This window comes from Ammospiza caudacuta, chromosome 5 (genome assembly GCF_027887145.1).
Source record: "Ammospiza caudacuta isolate bAmmCau1 chromosome 5, bAmmCau1.pri, whole genome shotgun sequence".
Lineage (NCBI taxonomy): Eukaryota > Metazoa > Chordata > Aves > Passeriformes > Passerellidae > Ammospiza > Ammospiza caudacuta.
The window spans coordinates 32,229,473-32,252,737 of record NC_080597.1 but is presented as its reverse complement, the minus strand read 5'-3'; the positions used below and the strand labels follow the sequence as shown (position 1 = coordinate 32,252,737).

General features: G+C 36.1%; 1 protein-coding gene across 4 annotated transcripts in view; it reads right to left on the bottom strand.

Annotated features, from left to right (window-relative positions):
- The window catches only part of ANKS1B (ankyrin repeat and sterile alpha motif domain containing 1B), a 412,748-nt gene that overhangs the window by 187,195 nt on the left and 202,288 nt on the right, over nucleotides 1-23,265 (bottom strand). For 2 of the 4 annotated variants that reach the window (XM_058804621.1, XM_058804622.1), the window contains exon 15: nucleotides 7,761-7,867. In XM_058804621.1, coding sequence (XP_058660604.1) covers nucleotides 7,761-7,867 — 107 coding nt within the window. Of the gene's footprint in view, nucleotides 1-7,760; nucleotides 8,046-23,265 lie in introns of those variants that run through there. The other 2 variants (XM_058804623.1, XM_058804625.1) reach the window with 1 other exon arrangement.

Here is a 23,265-nt window from a genome sequence, read left to right as displayed (position 1 = left end):
ACACATCACTCTATACACAAACATTTCTAATTCTTGAAGATTTACCAATGTCCCTTTTGGTCAACATGATCAGCTGGAAGGTTTTGGCCTTACATAAATACATAGCAAGAACATTTTACTAGTATTACACCTGTTATTTTATGAGTTACTAAAAGATCATGCTTCATTCTGGTTATTAGAGTTTTCATCCACTTTATCAAACTAGGCTTTCAGATTAAATAATTGTGGCTAGTTTATCATAAAATTGCATTTAGGGCCAATAGCCAATTCCTCACAAATGTAGTCTCAAAATACAGCTCATCAGTGTTTGTACATCAAAATGAGACCACCCTCTGCACTAGGCAAGCTTTGAGCTTTGAGCTTAAACACACTGTTTAACATTTAACATATTGTTAGAACAGATGGGACTGATTCCAGTCCTCGTGTGTCGTATTCACAGAAATATGCCCTGAAATGGTGTAACTGGTAATGGTGACTGTACATGTGATGGCTTTCAACATCTGGATTTGGCCCTTTGTTCCCAGGGAGGGTATGACTGAGCCCAATACACTGCTGTGTACCTTGGACAAGCTCTTTCTTCTAAGACTGAGCTTAGCAAAATAGCAAATACACACCAAGTGTCACTAACTTGAATGGCAGAGGTTGAGTGCAAAGGCATTCCACTCAAGATACTGGCACCTGGATTGTGTACCAGGAGTGCAGCCCAAAGTCCTGTCTCTCTGCCGGGTATGTACAGCCTTGTGTGGAACAACATTTAATTGAAGATGGTCAAATATTCCAAAGCAACCAGTGAAACCCTCATCTAAAGGTTGACTTAGCACAATGTAGCATACAGGCAGATGGGCTCATCCCTGATTATACCTTCAAGATACAATTGCTTAGACAGGTTTAGATGAAACATACTCCCTCTGACTCTCAAGGGATCCACCATACCTAGGATGTCTTAATGAAGCCAACAGTCTGTTTGGAGGTGTGTTTCTTATGAATCAACCATTCAAGTGAAATACACAAAAACTTTGTCTCCCTGTTGAGCAATCGTTATTGCTAAAACTTTCATAAAGTCCTTTATCTAGTGCAGGATCAGTTTCCAGCTAGCAGTGCTGTGTTTTTTGCACACACACATTACATATATAGATACAAAAACATGAAGCAGATTCCTCTAAACTCCCTTCCCACTGGGGAATGAGCACTACCTCTCCTCCATAGCTGCATGCACTCACACAGGATGATGCCAACTTGCCAGAGACCTCAAGAGAGAATGACAGTGCAGGCTATTATTTACACATGCAATACTGGGTAGTACATTAATAAGCCCTTCTGTCTCTTGACTAGCTTGAGGAATACCATGACAGAAGCATTAACAGGAGCATGTGGAATGGGATTATTTGTTAGACTTACTGCTGTTGCAGGATGACAGGCACAATCTTCAACTCTGGCACCCACCTGAGCTATAATTTGCAGTTTCTATAGTAAGAATTCCTACTAGGATGAAAAAGATCTTGAAGCCTCGAGGCTACATGTTCTGAGGGAGGAGAAAAAGCTCTAATAAAAATAATTTGTGTTTTGTTTTCAGTGAACTCTGTATGGATTCTAGCCCAAACTGAACCATCATAAATTTTGTGTCTACATTATAGCTTAAGGAGATCTAGTACAAAACCATCAATAGAGCTTAGACAGTGGTTCAGGTGATCAGATGACTCTAATTTATCCTCAAATAACTACCCTAATAGTTATTCAGCCACCCAGCTAAATTGCATTCTGTGCTCCATTGGCTTTAATGTCTGATTAGGTGCTTCACTTAGTCAACCACAGAAATGAATTTAGAGTCATCTGAGGTGCTGCAAATGTTCATTGCCTGGAATCTGATTGAAACTCCAGACAGGTATTGCTAGTAAAGTCCAAGCCTACACAGATGTCCCAGACATCTCAATTTCAATATGAGGGAAACTGAACTGAGTTCTAAACATCTACTGATGTGTAAGTAGACATGCAATTGTCTATATCTGAATTTTATATCTGTCTCATTCTCTCTGAGCTAAAGGGAAAGGTGGCCTACTTGAGGACCTACAGGTTCAAAGGTTACTGGGGTGAAGGAGAGGAAGACTCAGAAGACATCAGAATGACAGGGTCATTTTACTCATGCCAAAAAAAAAAACCAATGCTACACTGATACTGAGAGGAGCTCCACATTTTTAATGTTAAGTTCTGTAGGTCTGCTATGAAACTAAAAAAAGTCCAGAGTATGACAGTGAGGCCTTGATAAGGGGACCAAAACATGTGGTTCCAGGAATATATCTAAGATTTTATTAGATGTGTAGTAAACCACAGTTTATTCCAGCATCAGTGGTACACAGCTAAAAATATGGCTTGCTGTATATCACCAACTTATCAACAGCCTGTTTTAAGGTTGCCTTAAACAGTTCTTAATTTCTGGGTAAAATACACACAGACAATGTCCTCTAAATCTTCTTAGGGTCCAGATGATGCACAAGTATCCCAATGAGTCCCAGCAGTAGCCATTACAGGCCTGGAGAGCTGACAGCCTGGCTGCTGCAGGGGTTGACTTGCTTTTTAGGAGTTGGCTTCTGCAAGTCACCAAGGTCACTGCAGACTAGAACCCTTGTCTAAAATTTGCCTCTTTTTCATCACTATGGTCAATTTAAGAAAGGTGTTGGCCGACTGACAGACTCTTTTTTAGCTTTCATCTAATGCCTAAATAATCAAGCTCTGTCCTAGATATTTTTGGTGAAAAGATCTAGTGATCTCCACAAATACAGGACTTGGAGCTAATGTACATAGAGATTTTCTTTTAGGTGCATCTCACTCTAAAGAAATAAAATTGCTTCTGTCCTCTGTACTTGATACAGAGTTTAAGATCCTCAAAAGAGATTAAAGGCAAGAAGAACTACTGTGTATTCCAGAAGAGCAACTCCCAGGAATGACACCTGAGAGAAGAGAATCTTCAGATAAATTTCAGCTAATCAATCTCCAGAACTAGTGAAAAACTGAAAGAAAAGAAAAGAAAAGAAAAGAAAAGAAAAGAAAAGAAAAGAAAAGAAAAGAAAAGAAAAGAAAAGAAAAGAAAAGAAAAGAAAAGAAAAGAAAAGAAAAGAAAAGAAAAGAAAAGAAAAGAAAGAAAGAAGAAAGAAAGAAAGAAAGAAAGAAAGAAAGAAAGAAAGAAAGAAAGAAAGAAAGAAAGAAAGAAAGAAAGAAAGAAAGAAAGAAAGAAAGAAAGAAAGAAAGAAAGAAAGAGAAAGAAAAAGCAAGAAAGAAAGAAAGAAAGAAAGAAAGCGACAGAGAGGAAAGGAGAAAGAAAAGCCAAAATTTAACTCAAAACTACATACAAAGCACTCAGCTAAGGGGAATTGAGAAGGTAGACCAGGTCTAGCAGTGAGAAACCTGGTAAATACTTTTGCAGATAAGTTCATAGGATGAATACAAATACAGAAAATAATTAGAAGGTAAAGAAATGCATATGCAAATAAGTGAAAACTCAAGACATCTATGTTCAGTTTCTAGACATGTCACAAACTCTGTGTAATTTAAGATTCATTTCAGCTGTCAAAGCATCAGGATTCTACAGTTGTCTGAGGGGTTTGGTGATATCCCACCTGAACTTGACAATCATGAAGGGCCTGGTTGTCCCTGGTCCTCAGCAATATCTGTCAACCTTGCCTAGATCTCCTGGGCTCCCTATGGTATTTCAATGGTACTAGACACCCACATTTAAGCAACTGACTTGATCTGTTAAACATTATGTCAGCAGGCATTTTGAGAATTAGTGCCTTTTGTATCAAATGCATAAGAGTTTTAAATCCCACCCTGCAGTGACTCTGTGTCTCAGTTTCCCAACAGCGGAAAAGAGAGAATTTAAAAAAAAACCCAAACCATTTATGCAATACTTAGACCATCAGGCAATGCAAGCCACATAAGTACTCGGAGCAGTAGAGACGCATGTCTTTTAAAAGCAGCTATGAAAGCCTAGAGTGTAATGCAAATATTAACTGTTGATAGTGAAAAATATTTTAGAATGCCAAAGATATAATAAAATGCTCCATATTTTTCTGTTAACTCACTTTGAATGCTGGTCCCTGTTCCTGTCATAGTGTGTTTTATCATTATTTTAAAGAGACTTTTTTTCATCAAACTGCAATAATAAGCGATAAAACTTCAGAATAGTTTAAATTATTAGGACAACCTACAAATAGATAGTTCTTATATACAGCCCTTAATCAGAACTAGTCCCCACTGGGCAATGATTTGATTGAACTGCTTTTATCTCTGAATGCAGAATGGAGTGTTTGATGAAGTTTCACAGTTGTAGAAAACTGCATGAGAGCTTTTAGTGACCTCGCACACTTATATATTTACATCTGTTTCTCTGAAAGTCAACTTTTTTTTTTCTCAGCATACTAAGCGATGTAGGCCTGCAAGTCTGCATAAAATTATAGTTGTCCCAGGGATATCCATTGCACCTATCCATTGAAAAGATGCATAAGTTTTGTTATTGTTTACATCTAACTCATACTCTGTTTTATGACTGATTTAATTGTTTTCTTCACTTTGGAATTGGTTTACTTGTGAAGTGGCCTTCACATTAAGAAATTGCAGTATCATCTGCATCTTCAAATACAGAGTATCTGCACAAAGTCACTACAAATTTCTACATCTGAAGGACACTGCAGCCTATTACACAACAAATTATTGAAGTTAATGATGATTTCATATCCATACGCATATTCAAGCACATGTGAACCAAGACTCGGGACTGAATCTGCCTGGGGCCTACTAAAAATTATGAAAGTGTCATTCCTGCACGACCCTAACAGTGGGTAGGAGCTGCACTTGCTATGTGCGCAAAGATGCTGTAAGTAGAATTAAAGTATTTAACGAAAAAACACTAATTTTCTAAATACTATGTTTCTATGCATTTTTAAAATATATATTGATAAAGTACTGAAAAATATTTTACTGTAAAGTTAATAGGAATCCAGCTGTTTCTTCATATGAAGTTCACATACTTCAGGTAAGATAAACAAATCTTCGTAATTCTAACCACAGTCTAGTGAGTAACTTTCCTAATGCCCAAGGGAGTCTAAACACAAGGAGTTAATTTCCATGATCTAATGAATTATTAACCATGAAATCTTTTTATCAGAAAATCACCTTTTTATTAAAATGCTAATTTAATTAATAGAATTTTGCTGTTGAGAAGAGTATATATGGGATATATTTGTTCTCAGATGTACGTTATTCCATGGACATTAATTATAACATTGTGATATTCCCTTTTCTATTCTGAACAGCTAGTAAAACCTGTACTACTAAATCATACTTAATAGGAGTGTGATGGTTGTTGCTTAGGCAACAGAATGAATAAATGCAGGTCAGACTGTGCTTCCAGAAAAAACAAAAGCAGAAATATAGTACAGAATGAATAAGAAATATGTCTTAACTGATTTTTACTGCATTGAACTATTAGACTTCTTCAATGTAAAGCAGCTAATCTATCTGAAACATTTAAGTTAATAAGATTTTGAACTCTAGTTTAATATGCAAACCGCTGTAAAAAATGTAAAGCTGTTCTGTCATATTAAGGAAGAACACAATTTACTAAGTTTGGAATAATCTGAATTTTTCTCTTAGCATAGTAAGTGTTTCTTCTCTCATCCCTATATAATTTCTACATTTCATTTTCCCTTTAATATTTTTGCTGGGATGAAAAAGAGCTTTTAAAACACTCGTTTAAATTTTTCAAGAGAGGCTTTTCTTACATAATGCTGATGTATTTAAAGGAGTGATATAAAAAGAAATCAGTGTTTTTTTTCCAATAAAGTATAGAAAATATTCGATTTCTGGCACAGACAAAAACTGAAATATGCAAAAGCATGATGAATGGTGAAGTCAATAAATTGGAAATTATAAAATTACTGCAATTATACATTTTTTAATTACAACACAATTTCACAGCTCTTTTATTGTAATTGGATTTATGAGTCTAATCTTCCATTCAAGGCATGCTACCTTAGCTAATATTAAGAGTAATTATGTATTTCATCTGTAATATATCAGAAAAGGCTTAAAATTACCAGAAAACACCGGCTAACAGAGAAGTATGCAAGCAAAACTTAATCTGCCTGATACGTTAGAAGTTTGACTTGCACATTGCATAACAAAATCTTCTATGTAATTTGTATGCTTATATAAGTAGAGTAATAAGAGATGCAGGAAAGTCACATAAATTCCCTGAGACCATGGTTGAGGCCCCTCCAGAGCTGGGATACGACTGAAAAGCCCTCCAGGGCAGTTATTTGACTTCTCTGGTGCTCATAATTTACCTGTGGTAGGTGCACCCCTCTGCATTTGTTATGTCACCTACAGCCTCGTGTGAACAACTTCCTTTTGTAGCTTCTTTAAGACTAAATGATCACCTACTTATGTAACTAATGCTACAACATATATAAGAATATGTAGTTACATTTTGGGAAACTGCAGCATGATACACTTTTTTTTTTCTTCCCTATATTGCTGGGCAGACAGCATAGCTTTGTTTTAAAGAATATTTAAAGGTGCAGGTGACAATGATTTTTACTGATCTAAGCAAATGATCACATGGTAGCCATAAAAAACAGGAAGAAATGTCTACCCTATTATTATGTGGAAATGGCAGAGATATGTCTCCTAATTTTTTGATCAGTAGTCCAAAGGCATATAATAATGTTAGCAAAATAATGTAAAGAGGAGGGACACAACTCATGTGATGATTTTACAGATATAATATTCATGCCCTTTCACTTCTGTTTCTTATATGGCAGATAGAAGTTATGAAAAGTTAGAATTGTTCCAAGATATACATGGATACTTAAAATATATTTTAAAGGCATTTTAAAATATTTTTAAAGACTTGATACTTTTTAAGAAATGTAGTTGGGATTTTTAGAAGAGGCTCAAGTAGGAGGAATACTGAAGCAGGTAGAGAAGTGATTACATAACAGCTTTACAAGTAAGCTTCTCTCTTTACTGTCAATATTCATTTCAATGGAAAGTTTGTGCATGACAGGTCTGTTACTTTACACCACATGGTGATATGGTAAATCCTGACCTAACTAAAATTTCATTTCTTTCAAACATTCCTGATAAATGCCTAGAGTTAAAACATTAAAATGGAACAAATAATAGGAATGCATTACTTTTTCTCTCAGGGCATAAGTTTTAACAAGTGAATCCCACAGCCTGATTATCTAAGATGCAAAAATATTTAACCAAGACATCCAGAATTTCTTTGCAGAGAGAGTGCATTTCATTAAACAATTTTCTGTTATGAAAATACCTCTCAAGGCAAGAATGGCATTGCATGTTCTTTAACTATCATTACAAGTTAATGATGAAATAAAAGTAACAATGTGATGCACTGCAGAAAGAGGTGTTTGCAGCTTTTTCATACTATGAAAATTCTGCAATGGATTAAAAGAACTGTGCCTTTTTCTTCTTTAATCGGAGGATTGAGGAGGGAGAGAAAGAACATTAATACTCAGTTTTTATTTTACCAAATTTCAGGCTAGACTCTTTTGTAATGTGTACAGTCTGGAAGGTTATAAAAAGGCAGTTTATATATTAATTCAGCTACAGATAGGAGAGTGAAACACTAGAGAGATCTTAGTGCAATGCAGAATAGCTCTAAGGTTTTACGAGCACATACGAGACAGACAAAAAAGGCAGCTACAGTGTATATACACAGCCAGGCACGGAAGATTTCTTACCATGAATTGCACATTGTCAAATCCATTAGCCAGCAAGTGGTTTTCATACTGAGGTAGCCCAATATTTTCCAACCATTGTCCCACTGTCTGGACAGGGCATCGGGGTCCTGTAGGAGGGTGAAGAGGGAGGCGTTTAAGCAACGAATAACCATCCACTGGATAATAGCGGTAGTCCTGGGCTGAGAGGTGGCATTGCCACATCGTGTTCCTGGAAAAGTTGGTATCAAACGAGCCCGCCAGCTTGACAGATTAATGTTTTCAGCAAACAGAAAAGTCAGAAGTAAAACATAGTTTTCAGGGCAGTATATAACGTAAGGTCTGATCGCAGCTCTACATTTCTTGGTTATTAATCTTTACTACAGACCAGTACGTCATACAGTAGAGGAAAAAAAAAAAAAGGCATATCAAGCTGTCAGCTAAGCTGCTCTCCGTTATATGTGATTGTTGGAATACTCCACAATGAGCAATGCACTGCCAGCAGCAAGAATTCTTTTTATCAAGTACTCCTACACTCATCAGTATGCAGCTCCATGCTTCTTGCTCCCCCTCGCTCGCTCCCCTTCATTACCCAGCCTAGGCTACACCTCGCATTTTCAATAATAGCCATCAGATAAGGCAGATTTTTTTTTTGTCTGCAAGCTGTAAGCCTGCTGCTGCTGCTTCCTCCTACACACCCATCCAAGCGTCAATCTTGAATGATGAGAGCAGTCAAAACAAATGCAGAAAATAGCAAGATTCAAAAGCAACCTAGAGCACTTAAATCTGAATAGAATCTTCATACCAGCTATGCTTTACATATCTATTTGTTGTAGATTTTTACATTTCACAAGACATTAAGAAACAGTACTTAAAGCATAGCCCATGGCATGGTTTACTATGCCTTCCCCTTTCCCCTTTTAATGTAAAATAGGTAGGGGTCTGCATCTCTGCTTATATAATAGCAAAACCCTTTAATGAATCAATAATGAATATGTTTCACAGCTTCTCTCTCGTGTAGTACAGCAAAAGACATAAAAGGCACAACAATTTTAGTCAAAGTAATTAGATTATCTGCATGATTTCTTCAACTGTAAAATTTAAGGCACAAGAAAACTTTCATGCCGACATATAATAATTCAAATTGAAAAGGTCACCATTTCAAATGAATAATTAAAAGAATAAAATTGTAGGTTTATATCCTTTCTTACAAAAATGTGAATGATAGCAAGTAGACATAAGATTTGTATGATTTCTAGAGAGGATTTAAATTTTATCAACTATAACTGGAAAAAAAAAGATTATGAATTTTAAATGAGCGGAAAATTCATTTTCTGCATAAGAAACCAAATATCTCATGAAGTATTTCATATCTACATTTCATCTTTCAGACAGTTTCTCTTGAGATGGAAATATTTTATTCCTTTGTTCTGAAAGGAATGTTTACTAAACTTTTGTTTTTCATAACAAAGTCCTTTCATATGAAAGGACTTAGAAAAGGCAGGAAGTCGGTAAATTCAGGGTACAATTCCAGAAGCAATCCTGTCAGTGCTGCTTCATTTATTGAGCAAATTAATTACTTTTTTGTTTTCTTATCCATTGCGCATCTCGAGCAATGACCATCTCAAAGGAGGAATGTAATTCCAGGCGTGAGGAAATTATAGATGTTTGTCAAGGGGATAATATGGAACTGATAGTACTATGGCAGATAATTGTTCCATAGAAAACCAAACCTGCAGTCTGACCAACACATTATAATACAATGTTTCTTCCAGTGGTACACAGAAGGTCCCTGAGCATTCACAGAACAGATTCTAAATATATAGAATTAACAATATTTTAACAGTTTCAACTCTAATCTGACTAGTCCTTGGACTAAAACTTGGATGGCCTTTCACTTTGATATTGCTGCCTGGATTTTTGAAACATCTCATGCAAATTGAAGTCCATAATAATTTTGTAGAATAATTTTAGTTGAGCAAAGTGTGAAAGGTTCATTATGTCTTTGAAAAGAATACTGAACACTCACCAGGCACTGGTAAACCTGCAGTAGCCAAAGAAACTTTTAGTAGTTTTCTTATTGCTAAATGTATGTCAAATAAATTAATGGAGGATTAATTTTTTCTCAGAGAAAGCAGGTACACCAAACTGATAGGAAATCTAGGTCTGATGGAGATAGAAATGCATTTGTTCACACAGGTCTGCGAATCATTCCTATTTTTGAAAAGTTTTCTCTACCATGAATGAATGTTTTTGTATATAGACAGATCACAATCCCTTCAGGATAGTGCCCAGGCATGAAGAAGGGTAGGCTATGCTGAGCTGAGATAAAAGAACAAAATCGTAAGTTTATAGGGGACATCGCCCAAGTAGACAAATTCAAAAGGCTGGGCAAGATCTTCAGAGTGAAAACTGAGAACAAAGGTATCTTAAATAAGATGAGAATTCTATCCTTTCTGATTTTTTCTTAGTTGACTGAGAATTAATAAACTTCTTTCAAAAGGATTTCTGATTCTGTCTTTCCCTTTCCTCTGTAAGCAGAAAAATTGATATCAGAGATCTTGTAAAGCATAATCCCTTTGAACAGATTATGCATGACTGGCTCTTGTATTTCCTATAAATGCAGAGACACAAATGTCTCTGCATTGTGTTCCCCAACACCAAAAATCTGCTGCCCACAAAAAGGCACACAATAATCAATATACTAGTTTCATGGTCGAACTGCTTCTTCCTTACCTTACTATAAACAGCATGGAAGCTATGCTGCCAGTGATGAGTGCTTGGCTCAATGCCTAGCAACAGTGTAGGCAAAATTCAGTTGCTGAGTGGCTCCCCAGACACATTTCCTCATGTAGCTGTTGGTACTGTGTCTAACTGTCTCCATGGCTCCAGCCCTGGATGATTATAGCACTGCTGGTCCCACTGTGCACTCTCTCCAACTCTGTCCTTTGCCAGTATAACCACGAGGCTGAACCCATCAACACAACATAAGGTTGCTCAGCAAGGGGAAAGAAAGCCAGGAGAAACAGTCAGCTTGCTGCCTAGTCCTCACCCCTGACTATTGTTTCATTGCTAAAGTATCCTGTTATCTACAAGGCTTTTCTTCCCTCCTGCTTCCACCAAAGGTTATAGCAAGGCAAAGGCAGGCACAGAGCCAGGACTGTTTGGATTAGGGAACTTGCAGCCCTTTAAGATCCTCAGATCTTTAGCCACTTCAGGTGTTTTACCTCAGGGGGGCTGCTTGGGCAGTTTTTCCTTGCCAGTGCAATGGGAACCTGGAGCAGATGCTCCTGCTTTGAGACTAAAAGGCTGTCTCCTGATTTTTTTTAAGTCTGTGACTCAGTGCCAGCCCCACCAGTGTGCTGCTGCAGGCAGTGCCTACACTTTGCCTATGCCTAAAGCTGGTGCTGACATTGAAAACACCCTGCAGGCTATATGAGATGGTCTCACCTCGACACACTTACACACTACCGTGCTTTCCTGCAATTTCAAATGACAAAAATTCCATGATAATCCTTCTGTGATACCACAATCAAAAAAGATGCATCCATTCCTACATGGGAGAACTGACACTTAAGTCTCTTACAGAGATAGCAGTACTTGGCTCTTTCTTCTCCAAGGCAACAGAAGAAGCACACTGAAGTGATGTCTGCAAGAAAGATGCCATCTGGTATGCTATACGATAATTTCTACAAGACATCTTGTTCCCAATGGGATTCAGAATATGTTTATTGAGGGGTTTGGAATGGATTGAATCTGTAATATCAGAGGGCACATGATTTCAAACCTGTTGTAGGGCAGATCTGCTCTAAATGCTACGTAATTTAAGGGCCTCTCAATTTTATTTTTTCTACTGTTAGCAATATGAATTTTTCTTGACTGTTTTTTGTTTTTTGACTGAGGAGAATCATTATGAACAGAATATTTTAAACAATTCATTTTTGATATGTGAATAACTGTTAAACATCGCTAAACTTAAACCCTTCTGGTGCTAAGGAAACAAAAAGTGGAGTATTTTAGTGGTGACTAGTAGTGACCAAAAAATTCTTGAGCAGAGAATATGAAAAAATGAATCATTTAAGTAAGCTGGCAGGTAAGTTTAGCAAAGCTGGAAAAGAAATTGATGCTACAATAAGCACTGAAAACTTTTTTTTTTTTTAATTAAAGTTTCAGCTTCGTATAAAGCTAAATAGAATATAATTTCTGTATTTATGACTTCAGGCAGATACAAAGGTTACCTGTCTACATTGTGACAGCAGTTAGCATGGCAGGGTGTTCTAGTGAATAAACTAACCTAATGCATGTATCCCTGAGAGGACATAAGGATAGCTAGGAACAGGACAGTGTATGAGAAAAACTACACCAAACATCCAGCAGATTACTACAAATAAAGTTTATTATGGGAGAAGCATCCTAGGTTCCAAGAAAGGTATGAAGGATTCTGGTTTATCTCATGCATTTCAGTTATACTATAAGGCAGCCCCAAAAGTTTAGAGATTTTAAATTATCTTTTTCATGAAACTCTGAAAAAAATGGATGCCTTGCATAAAATATATAACTTCTCTCAGCAGCCTGGCTCTTTGGATGATGATGGCACTGTGGATAATAATATTTGGTGATGCTGAATATTTCTCTGAAAGTGCTTTTAGAGACATTTTTCATGGCATATACAGAAACAAAACAAAATCAACAGGGACAGCTTGAATTTAAGTAACACTATCTAGTATCTATGATCTAAAGGTTACATTCCATTGCTTATGTGTGGCTCAGAACTCACAAAAATAGCTCTCAGATCACAGTTAATCAAGCTAATGGAAAAACCCTCAGTGACTAGGAAAAATCATCCTCACAGCTCTTTTCTGATTTTTATACCAATATTGATTATAACTCTACATTACCACTGTGTAAGTGCTGTATCTTTAATAACTATAACCACAAAGTCAACAAGGAAAATTCATTTTAGTTGACAGATGATTTGTCAGCGGTGACCTGTACTTTGTGAAACACACTGGCCCTTCTACATGTTTGCATTTCTGACTGTTGATGTATTATTTACCCAGGAACAGCTCAAAGTACTCCACTGTATCATGAAACATACATTTATCACAGACACTTCAAAGTTAGAATATTTTTCATGTTCAGTTGATTGCTTTGACAACTTTAATTTAGCCTCCCTCAGAATGCATGCTGTTCAGTCAATGAGGAGCAGATTTTATTGGAAAACTAAAATACCTGTTTTCTAGAGCACAGCCACTGGACTAGGACTCATTTCTATTCAAGAATGTTATTATCATAATGCAGAAAAATATCTATATCTATCTATCTATCTATCTATCTATCTATCTATCTATCTATCTATCTATCGTATTTGGTAACATATATTACCATGCATCAAGACTGCTTGAGATACAGTTAGTCTTTCCAGATTTTGATTTTCTATTTTAAATTAATAGATTTTGGGGATTTCTTTTTCTAAAGACATTGGGATAATCAAATATATATATATATATATATATACACATTATATAGCATTGTAACATGTACGACTTCAGTCAGATGTATATCCTTGGCTTACAATACAAGATGCTGCTACTGAATCACAAGTTAAGATCAGATGGATGTTTTACTGCAAGACCACAGGATCAACTGCATTGGATCAGAGCACAGCTTCATCTAGCTCATCTAGCTTCATCATTCACCAGCTTCAATCACAGTGGCTACTATTAGATGCCTGCAGAAGAGCATAAGAATAAGATGGACATTCAGCAATCCTTTCCTAGCATTTTCCTAGTTTCCAGCAATTTGCAGCTAAATGTCTTTCTGAAAGAGAAAGTGTCCTTATGCTTAATTGTCCTTTATGTATTTTTCTGGCAGTTTGGTGGTTGAAATATGGTCTAAGAAAGAGTCATCCTTATTCTGACTTCAATGGAAGTTAATAATATTTTCTGAAAAAAGGAGTTATTGTCTCAGAGCAATTTCTGTCCTTTTCTTGGGAAGTTTTATGGGATAATAGTAACACTACACTCACCACCTATGAGTAATCATTTTCACTGCTTTCGTCTAGTAAGGAAAAAAAAAATCCCCTTGAAAATTTACATGACACCATGACCAATCAAAATATTTTACTTAATTCAGTAAAAATTTTAGACTACTGTTAAAAGATAGTACACTGAGTGCATGTATATATAAAATGTATACTACATAGTTTTGCTAAAAATACTAAGGAAGCTCAACCCTTTATCCTATAATTCCTGGCACCATAAACCCAAATTTATGTAATTTCAAATTTGAGCAAGTCTTTTTACAGCTCTGTGCTAAGCAACACTGGACTAGCAAACAAGCAGAACTAGGTAACACAGAACTGGGTAACAGAGAACTATTTGAAGAAAGTGCTCAAAAATAGATATCTGCACAGAGATATCTCAAGAAGTTATATACAGCTGTTGAATAATCTATAGCCTTGATTTCATAGATTTGGTAAGTGCTGCAAGGTCCTGTGAAGAGCTGTGGAAATGAGAAGCATTTACTGACACATATTTTTGAAATTCTGAAGAGTGAAATTATACATGATGGAAGATTAAAGATTTCTCCTGAGGTTATTTTATAAATCAGATTCAACCTGAGACAGTGTGGCACTTTTTTTTCTTTTGCCTAGCTGGGTTCAGAGGCTTCCTTGCCCCCAGTGCACCAGATTTCAGAGTGAACTTCTCCTTTGAACAGCTGATCAGGTAAATTCCCTTCTCTCCTTTCTATTCTTTCTAACTTCATTTTATAATTAATTTTCTATGCTCCCTGGTTAGCTCACTTCTTGTTCTTGTAAATTATGGTCATTTGCTCTTTCGTCATCCTTCACCTCCAGCTACTACAATTTATTGTTTTGTTTCACATCAGTTTTTTTTCATTTTCTAATATTTTTCTCCCACTTCCCCTTTCAAATCTTTTAAAACAGGTTAAGAAAAAGAATTAATTTAAAAATGAAATAGCATATCTGAGGTTAAACTACCTCAAGATTTCTTTCAAGTTAAGAGTAGGTTGTATTTGGTATTTCAGGTAATACTAACTTAACTTCAGTGGTCAGTGGAGTGTGCCACCAGCGCCTGGCTCTGCCCAGCAGGGGCAGACATCTCCTTGCTTTTTAGGGAATAACTATCCACCTCTCTTCCTGACAAAAAGTCAGGTTCTCCACAGGAACTTGCCTTATTACACACAAACTCTATAACCACCTTCTGTAATATTTATCTCCTGCTAACACAGGCTCTGCAGCTCCACAAGAAAACTGCAGCATCTTTCAATGAATAATAAAGACGTTACTTGAGTGGGTGGCATGCTGGCACAGCTCTGGCAACTCACTGGACTGTTTGCATATGGATGAGCTTATATAAACCCAGTTCATCCTGTCTGTGAGCTCCCTCATGCCAACGGCTCTATTCTCACTCTCCCAGCTCTGGAGCCTGGGGTCTTGTTGCAAGGATCTGTGCTGACGTTTACAACACTGCAAATACCTCTAATGGAATTGTACTTAGTCCTGCACGGCTTTTTGTTTTAGAAATTGGAATGATACAGATGCAACTCTTCAGACAAGTTTCACAAAATGCATTCCAGGAATGATTCCTTACCTAGTTCATTTGTCAAGGCTAAAGGATCTCAACTTGAGCTCAAGTGGTCCTGCAGGTACAGATTAGCTGAAAATGCACTGATCAGACTAGTTCCACCAATATTTTATAAAGATTATTGCAGGTTAATGATTATTTCCTATACTACAAAGTGTACCAAAACTGGAGGTGGTTTAATAAGCAAACCCAACACCTACATGTAGCCTCACATTCTGGTTTAGAGCTGTTTAGCCACATTTCTTGCTACTCATTTCAAAATTTTCAAGTACATGGATTTTCTTCTTGCACAAATTTGAGAAGAATGGCTGGGCTCTATATAAATGCCATACTTGATACACAAATAGGGGGATTTGTGTACTGACAAAATAATGTATTCTTTAGAATTGTGCTCTATGAAACACTTCAAATAGCCTAGCAGAAAACAAAAGTAGCACAAAGTAACTGAGATAGGCCATCATACTGTGTAAATAGAAAAGCAAACAACAGAGTTTGTAAGAAATATTTATCTAAACTCACACATGAAGTGCAAGTATTTATTGTCAATGAATAATAAATGCACTTTAGAAGTAGTTTCCAGAACAACTTTAGACTAAACACTATTTTTAGCATTTAATGGAAATTCACATTATCAATCAATAATTCAACCTCAGCCATTCTCAGAATTGTAATAATACAATAACCTAAAATAAAGAGCAGTAATGGATAAAAGCAGAAAAACAGTTTTGTAAAATTCCTGTTATCATGAGTTACGTTGTAGGGCTGGTGAGTAGCATATCACAAATAATTTTTCAAGGATGTGAAGGCATTCTGATGCAATACCTTCCTGAATACAGGGAAATGAAACAAGAAAATACTGATCCTAGCATTAAAATAATGAACTCAGGTTAACAGTCTGGGTTAGAAAGTAAATGAACTCCCTTTAATAAGTTCAATATTCTGAATTACTTCATTTTCTGTAGGTGGAATGAAAACTAGAAACAATTTGGTGTGCTGTAAATTCTATAATAAGCCAATGATTTTTCAACTAGCATGTGATGTTCTTGTGATTACTCAAAATGTGATTACTAGAAATATTAGTCCAAAGATTCATATCTATTTAAATCCAAGGACTACTAGAAGGAAATATGAGTGAATCAGCTGAATTTTCAAGAAACCACTATTAATACAGTTTTAGTAGACTTAGATCTCTATATTATTTATGAAAGATAAACTTCATCATAGTCTCACTTGCCACAACATCTCCAACCCTAACATATTTTTGAGAGTAACACTCCTAGCATTTCATACAAAACACTGCCAGAGATACTGAACAAAGTTTTAGAGATTTGCCACTAGAAATCACACATGAAAATAACAAATTGATTATTAAAGCCAAATCTGTAAAACCGATTTTGGAAGTTAGGAATATTCTGCTGCCTTTAAAGTATTTTCTGGCCACAGGCTGCAAAAGCCTCATTTTTCATGAGATATTTTTAATTCCATTGATGTGCTGATTCCTATTCTGGATATGTTTTTTCAACCTGGTATTGAATTTGATTCTGCTTTAGAAATAAACGCTGTTCAATTTAGTCAAACAAATTGAATAATATATTAACATACATGTGTGTAAGTGGCTAAATAGTTGAAAGGTTCAGATTAAACATTAGGACTTAAACATGTGATTTCTAAAGCTTTCAAGTAATCTGATAATTCTTTTCATATAATTTATCATGTCTTGAAAAAAATATCTCTTAACCTCTGGAATTACAGTAGGATGATTATTAGAGCATTATAGAATGAGGGCATTGTTGGCTTGCTACTTTATGAACACCAGCAAGCACTCTGGCATTAACTTTGTGAAATACAGCCAAAGTGTTTTTGTAAAGTGGAATGGTGGAAAGTGGAAGTGGAAACTTCCCCCACACCATTGTGGTTCAGTGGAGAAACAGGCAAGACCTCAGTTTTACTGGAAATAACTTTGAAAGTGTTTCAATTTTTTTTTTTTCAAGTTCTGAATCCCATAATCTTCCTTGGTTGATCCTTTTATCTCTTATCTAGATGGGAAAAGCTTAGACATATATTCAACCCCATGGTGGGAAAAGATAAATTCTATACATCTCAGTGACCTGAGGGACTGGTCTGACAGATGAGAGAATTGACCAGGAAGAGCAGAGTGCAGCATTGACATCATCCTCAGAAATGTTTTTAAATCCACCTAAGTGTTAGGAACGCATTTACTACAAATAGAACCCAGGACGTAATGTGAGCAATACTATTTTTTAAGCAACTTTCACAACAAACTAATTTGAGATCTAACATGATTTTTTTATCAGTGTGATTTTGCAAGATTAGGGCCCTAGGCAGGTATATTGAAACTTTTAAAGTGAGAATAACTTTTATTCACTTACCTTTTGATTTTCTGTAGAGAAACATAGACAATTTTTCTAAGCACTGACCCCAAACATACTTAAACATCCTACTACTGAACTCTCCATTTTACTATTATTTGTCAGTATTTCTGAGCTTCATGCCCTTGGAAGTCACTGAAAATCTGATTTTCTGTCTTGCATTCTATGTATTCATGCCATTCTGCACTCTACCTCAAAAAACATAGTGGAAGTGTATATAATATAGCTCTATATCATGACGTATCAACATACACATCTTCTTTATAACTCAATATCTCTCACTTCTTCTAGAAGGAAATTATATAATTTGAGAATATTTTAAAAATACTGAAAGAAGGCTTTAATAATAGTGGTAAGCAGACTATTTGAATTTCCACAGATTTGAGTAGCATTCAAACTCAATGTGTGTGTGGTCACAAAGACTTCTTTTTAAACCACATTAACAACAGAATGGGTGGACCAGCTATTAGTTTAAAAATAAAATAAAAGAAGACATGGTAGGGATTCAGCACGCATTCCTCTTTCTGAGAATAAGTACTTCTAGAAAATTAAAAAAAACCCCTTTAGATCCGTCAAAATTTTCCAAAGAAGAATACATTGTTTGTATACTGTGAGGGGAAAAAAAGTTTGGTTTCTCAGAAATAATGGTACAGCAGACCAGACTGCTGATGGTTTTAATTTTTATTTTTTAAAAAGGAGAAAATTTCAGTATTGAAATAGGGCCTTAATTTCCTATGCTGTTTTGACATCTGATGTGGGAAAGTACCACTGAAAAGTCCCAGCATATAAGTCAGTCAAAATGACATGTCAATCCTGCAGTTAAAAGAGAGTTTGTAGAAGACTCCTCTGTTCAAGCAGTCCTGCTGCAGACCAGGTCTGACAGCCAGTAGTAGACTACACCAAAACTGACAAAAATTAAGCTATACATTTACTGTCTGATGGATGTCAATATTTATGACATTATAGTTCCATTTTCCTAAGTTTCTTTGTTTGCTATCAATATTCTCTATTCCTTCTAGAAGGGATGTGACAGAAATCATTTATCCAAGTCTGTGAATATAAAGACTGAATTGCTTTGCAACAGTTTTGGAAAAAGAAGCCTAACTGAACAGAAAAAGCATGGACAGAGATAAAAGCTAAATGTTGATTGGCACTCATAGAAAGAGTGGAAATGTAAAAAGAAAATGTATCAGAGTTAAAGACTACTTTGATAAATATGGTCCAATGACTTACATTTTTACTCTATTTTCAGCTTGGCCTGAGTCTTCTGTTGTAGTAGGCTGTTTCAAAAAAATGGTTTATGAAGAATATAGAGCTGAATATTACATTTAAGACACTACAGGGTAAAATTGCTAATACAATAGGAATACTTGAGTATAAGAAAATAAAATAAATGCCTGCAGCTTTTGCATCCAACTCCCATTGCATTTGTTATAAAACATAGCTAAAAGCTCTACAATTATCTTGCAGTTCACCCAGTTACTGTAAGGTTTGTTTTGGGACTAAATACATCATTAAAACAGATACATTTTTATCTCTTGTTTAGGTTTTTATGATGTAGAAGTAAAAAAAAAAAATACCCCAAATGTATGTGATAACTTCTGTAGAATTTATATGATTTTTAGGTAAGTTCAGTGACATGCAATACATTAGGACTATCATGTCCTCAGTAAATAAATGCTAAAAATATTTCTTCCTAATATTTTATAGCTATATGCCTTCTGTTCTCCACTATTTTATAATCTAGATGATTGCATAGATTTAAGTTGCCATTCAAATAATTTGAAATGAAGATATTATTGACAGAAATAGAAAGATTGGTATGAATAATGCAGGGGCAGAAATGCATATGTGAAGACACAGTGCCTCAAAGAGTTAAAGGCATGGCCTGTTCTGATAATCAAGGACACTGCTGGCAGTGGTAAAACACTAGGGAATATGTTCCTGTCAGGAGGAGGAGTGTGCTCTGATAAAACAACAGCTCAGACAATTTATCAGCAGAAGACCCTGCACTACAGCAACAACATTACAGCACATTGCATGTGATATTCATCTTTTTGTTATTCCAAAAGGAAGGCCTAAAATATCTGAGAAAAGGAACCAAAAAAAATGAGTGCCGCTGAAGAAAATTTTGGATCCAAAGGGCCATACCACAGCAAAGGTTGATTCCTAAAGGCCTGTGGAAAAAAAGCTTGCTTGTCCTAATCAAAAGGAATCCAATAGATACACTAAGAATGCCACAGTCAGCCTACCACAACACACAGAAGTTACCATGGACAAGCAACTTGGCCACACACACATGCACACCTCCTTGCTCCTGGGTTCTGAGGGTGACAGGCTCCATACAAGAGTGGGACTGACTGAAAACAGTTTTACCTGAAAGAAAAGTCACTTCTGCCTTCTGTAACATTGCATATGGACTTTAGTTATGCAAATTCCCCCCAGCTGTTCTGCCACTGCAAATAAAATTCCACACACCAGCTGTTGACAGGATACAAGGAAGGGCAGAACCAAACACAAATGTGTGGCTCTCTTTCCTGAACTGCAGTCCTATAATTGTTGCTAAAGAGTTCAAAGACTTGCAGCTTAGTAATTTCAGACTGCATGTGTATTTCCTATTGAGGAAGCATCAAACAGCACGGGCAGCAGACACCAGCTGCTGGAGCTGCCTCGTCCCATCAGCTACAGAGTCAGGTTCCTTCTGTCTTTTTTGCCAGCTATGATATTACAGGTATTTTGGTCTTCTTGCACAGCTTCCCTTCAAAGGGAAGTTGGGAGAGAAGTGATGTTATCCTTATTGTACTGTCTGGTTGTTGTGGTTGGCTATTGCAAAATTATAGTTATGAGTTCAAAACTATAAGCTTAAGAGGTGTCCTTCTCAGTGAGAAATTTCATAGGTCATTTTATTAAATTCTATTAAATAACTCCACTTTAATAAAGATCTTATTTTAACCAAATTGAGATTTTAAAAGGACAAGGTAAATGCTGCAAAACAGGAACTAAATTACAAAAAAATATATACTTTTAAGTCTATAATATACCACTGTGAAATCTGCCTTATGTCAACATGCCTACACATATCCAATTAAAATTCTGCCTTAAGTACTTATATTTTATCTGTTTTCAGCTCTTGGAGGAGGGAGGATATTAACAGCTTTGGAGGAAAACCACTTTGCCAAAACTGCAACCATATGGCAGCAAACAGAAAAGGACAGCCTAACAAGGCTTCATTTGTTAAAAGAAAGTTTGACTTTTCAGTTAATACATTAGCTTTTATAGGCAGAACCACTCTAGGGATGATAAAGGCTTCATGTCTGAGCAGTGGCAGTGGAACAGGGGGAAGACAGGAAACCAAAGCATGTAGCTTCAGGCAGTCAAGGGTTTTGCCCAATTTCAAGGGTCTTACAGCTGTACAGGGTGCAACATGAATCCTTACTCTTCTCAGCTTTTCTGGACGTGGCCCCACCTGATTCCATCTCTTCCTAAGCTGGTGAAGTCACGTGTATTTTATTTTCCCCACCTTTGTGCTCAAAGTCATTTCCCTCACAAATCTGGAAAGTAAAATTTCTTAAAATTTTCCCCATACTGCAAAGAAATCATCAATAATAGCCTTGTTTGTATCAGTAGAGAAGGTAAGTAAACAAAGAAAATTACTTTTATAGGATGACTGTCTACAACTTTTGTCCTAAAATGGAAGATTTGAGAAAGAACACCACAAAATGTATTCTAATTCAGTGCTCTGTGACCTACTGTCAGTCCCTGGCATTAAGTTTGGACAACATGACATTGAACCCCAAACATACAGTGGGCACATCGAGAAGCAATAAGGACTTTGTACAAAAAACTTGACATAAATGGAATTGTAGGTTTATTCAGAATACAGCACAATGCAGTAGAGTCCTGCTTTCAAACAAGATACAGCTGGTGCAGTTAACTCAGGCATAGCCTTCAGCATTCCAGAGTCCTTCTGGTTTCAAAGCAGCCCTAAAAGAGCCAACTCATGAGTCTCTCTGAAGCTGTACACATGGGGATACATACTGCTAAAGTAAATATTCCACAAGATTTGCTAGCTTCATTGAAAGTCTTTTTTTCCTCATGTGGTGTGATTCTGTTTCATATACCCCTTCCAGGAAAATGCAACATTAATCTTTGAAAGGCAAGCACTCAGACTGTGTCATTGAGCAAGGTTTGTAGCCTTGATATTGATATTAAGGCAGAGATGCTGCAAGTGGTGCTAGGATTATCTCCAAGCGCAGGTAAAGGCACTGCTCTCACAAAAGGGCAACACAAACCCCTGTAAAATACAATCTTCCTAAATGAATAAGAATTGTTTATTTCAGCTGTAACAAAAAAAGCATGACAGTATGTTTCAAAATAAAACTTTAGATCAAGAAAATTAAGGTAATTCAGTAAACTCTACCCTTTCTGCCTCTAGGTGGAACAATGAGAGCACTCAAGGGTAGGTACATTCTCAGCTGACCAAAAATATCCTGACCTGTATATACACAGCAACTGTTTAGTGCATTTATGGACAGCATCCAAAACAGAATTTACAATCAGTAGAATTATAAAACTGTAAATCACCCTCCATGTACTAGAACATATTTGACATAAGTGACTCTCTCAAAAAACTAAAATGATTGTTGACTATTTTGATGACTTTCAACAATTATTTTCTTACTCATTATTTTAACTGCTGTGATTTGACACAATGCTAGCTTTAATCATGATGATGATATGATATCCATTACCTATTTTAGTTGTTTTTTTTTGAAGTAGATTATTTTGTATTATTCCCATCCAAGTGATTTGTAAATATAAGTAAACCCTGAGTCACATACCTGCAAACAGCTACCAAGCTACAACTAACACAGGTTTATTGCTTTGTATGTCTTGAAAGACTTATTGTTGGAAAAAAATAGTTTATAACTAGGCAAAGAAAAGATGAAATTTTAGTGTTTCTTCTTTTTACTTTACTTTGTAGATAGGCTCCTTCTAAATCATGTTATCACAGTAGTCACAGAATCATTACAAAATAGACTCAAAGGGGTATAACCAGTGATCTATTACATTCTGACTCAAGCCAAGGTCAGTTATATCCCAACTGTTATTTTTTCTCATTCTGGCAACTATTCAAAAGTCTTGCAGATGCTACTGGATGTAACCAAAGTTATAATCTTCCTAATAATAATAATCTATTTGGATGCTTCACTGTATCACCTTTATGATCTTGTCCTGCAGAACAGAGGGAAAATGCACTTTAGGTAGTTTTAGACAGCTACACCTGAGGAGCTTCTCTAAGACACCAGTGCCATTTTGCATGCTTCAGATATTTAGACATGATGATCAATAACAAAAAAATGCCTGCTTATCTAACTCAGCATTAATGGCTCAGATGTGCTCAATGCAGTCCACACTCCAGAAGTCTGAATTTAGACATTGCGAATAAGATTAATCTGTCTGACCTACCATTACTTTCATCAAGCTCATGCTTTCTTAATTAATCTGCAAGAAAAACAGGTGAGACAG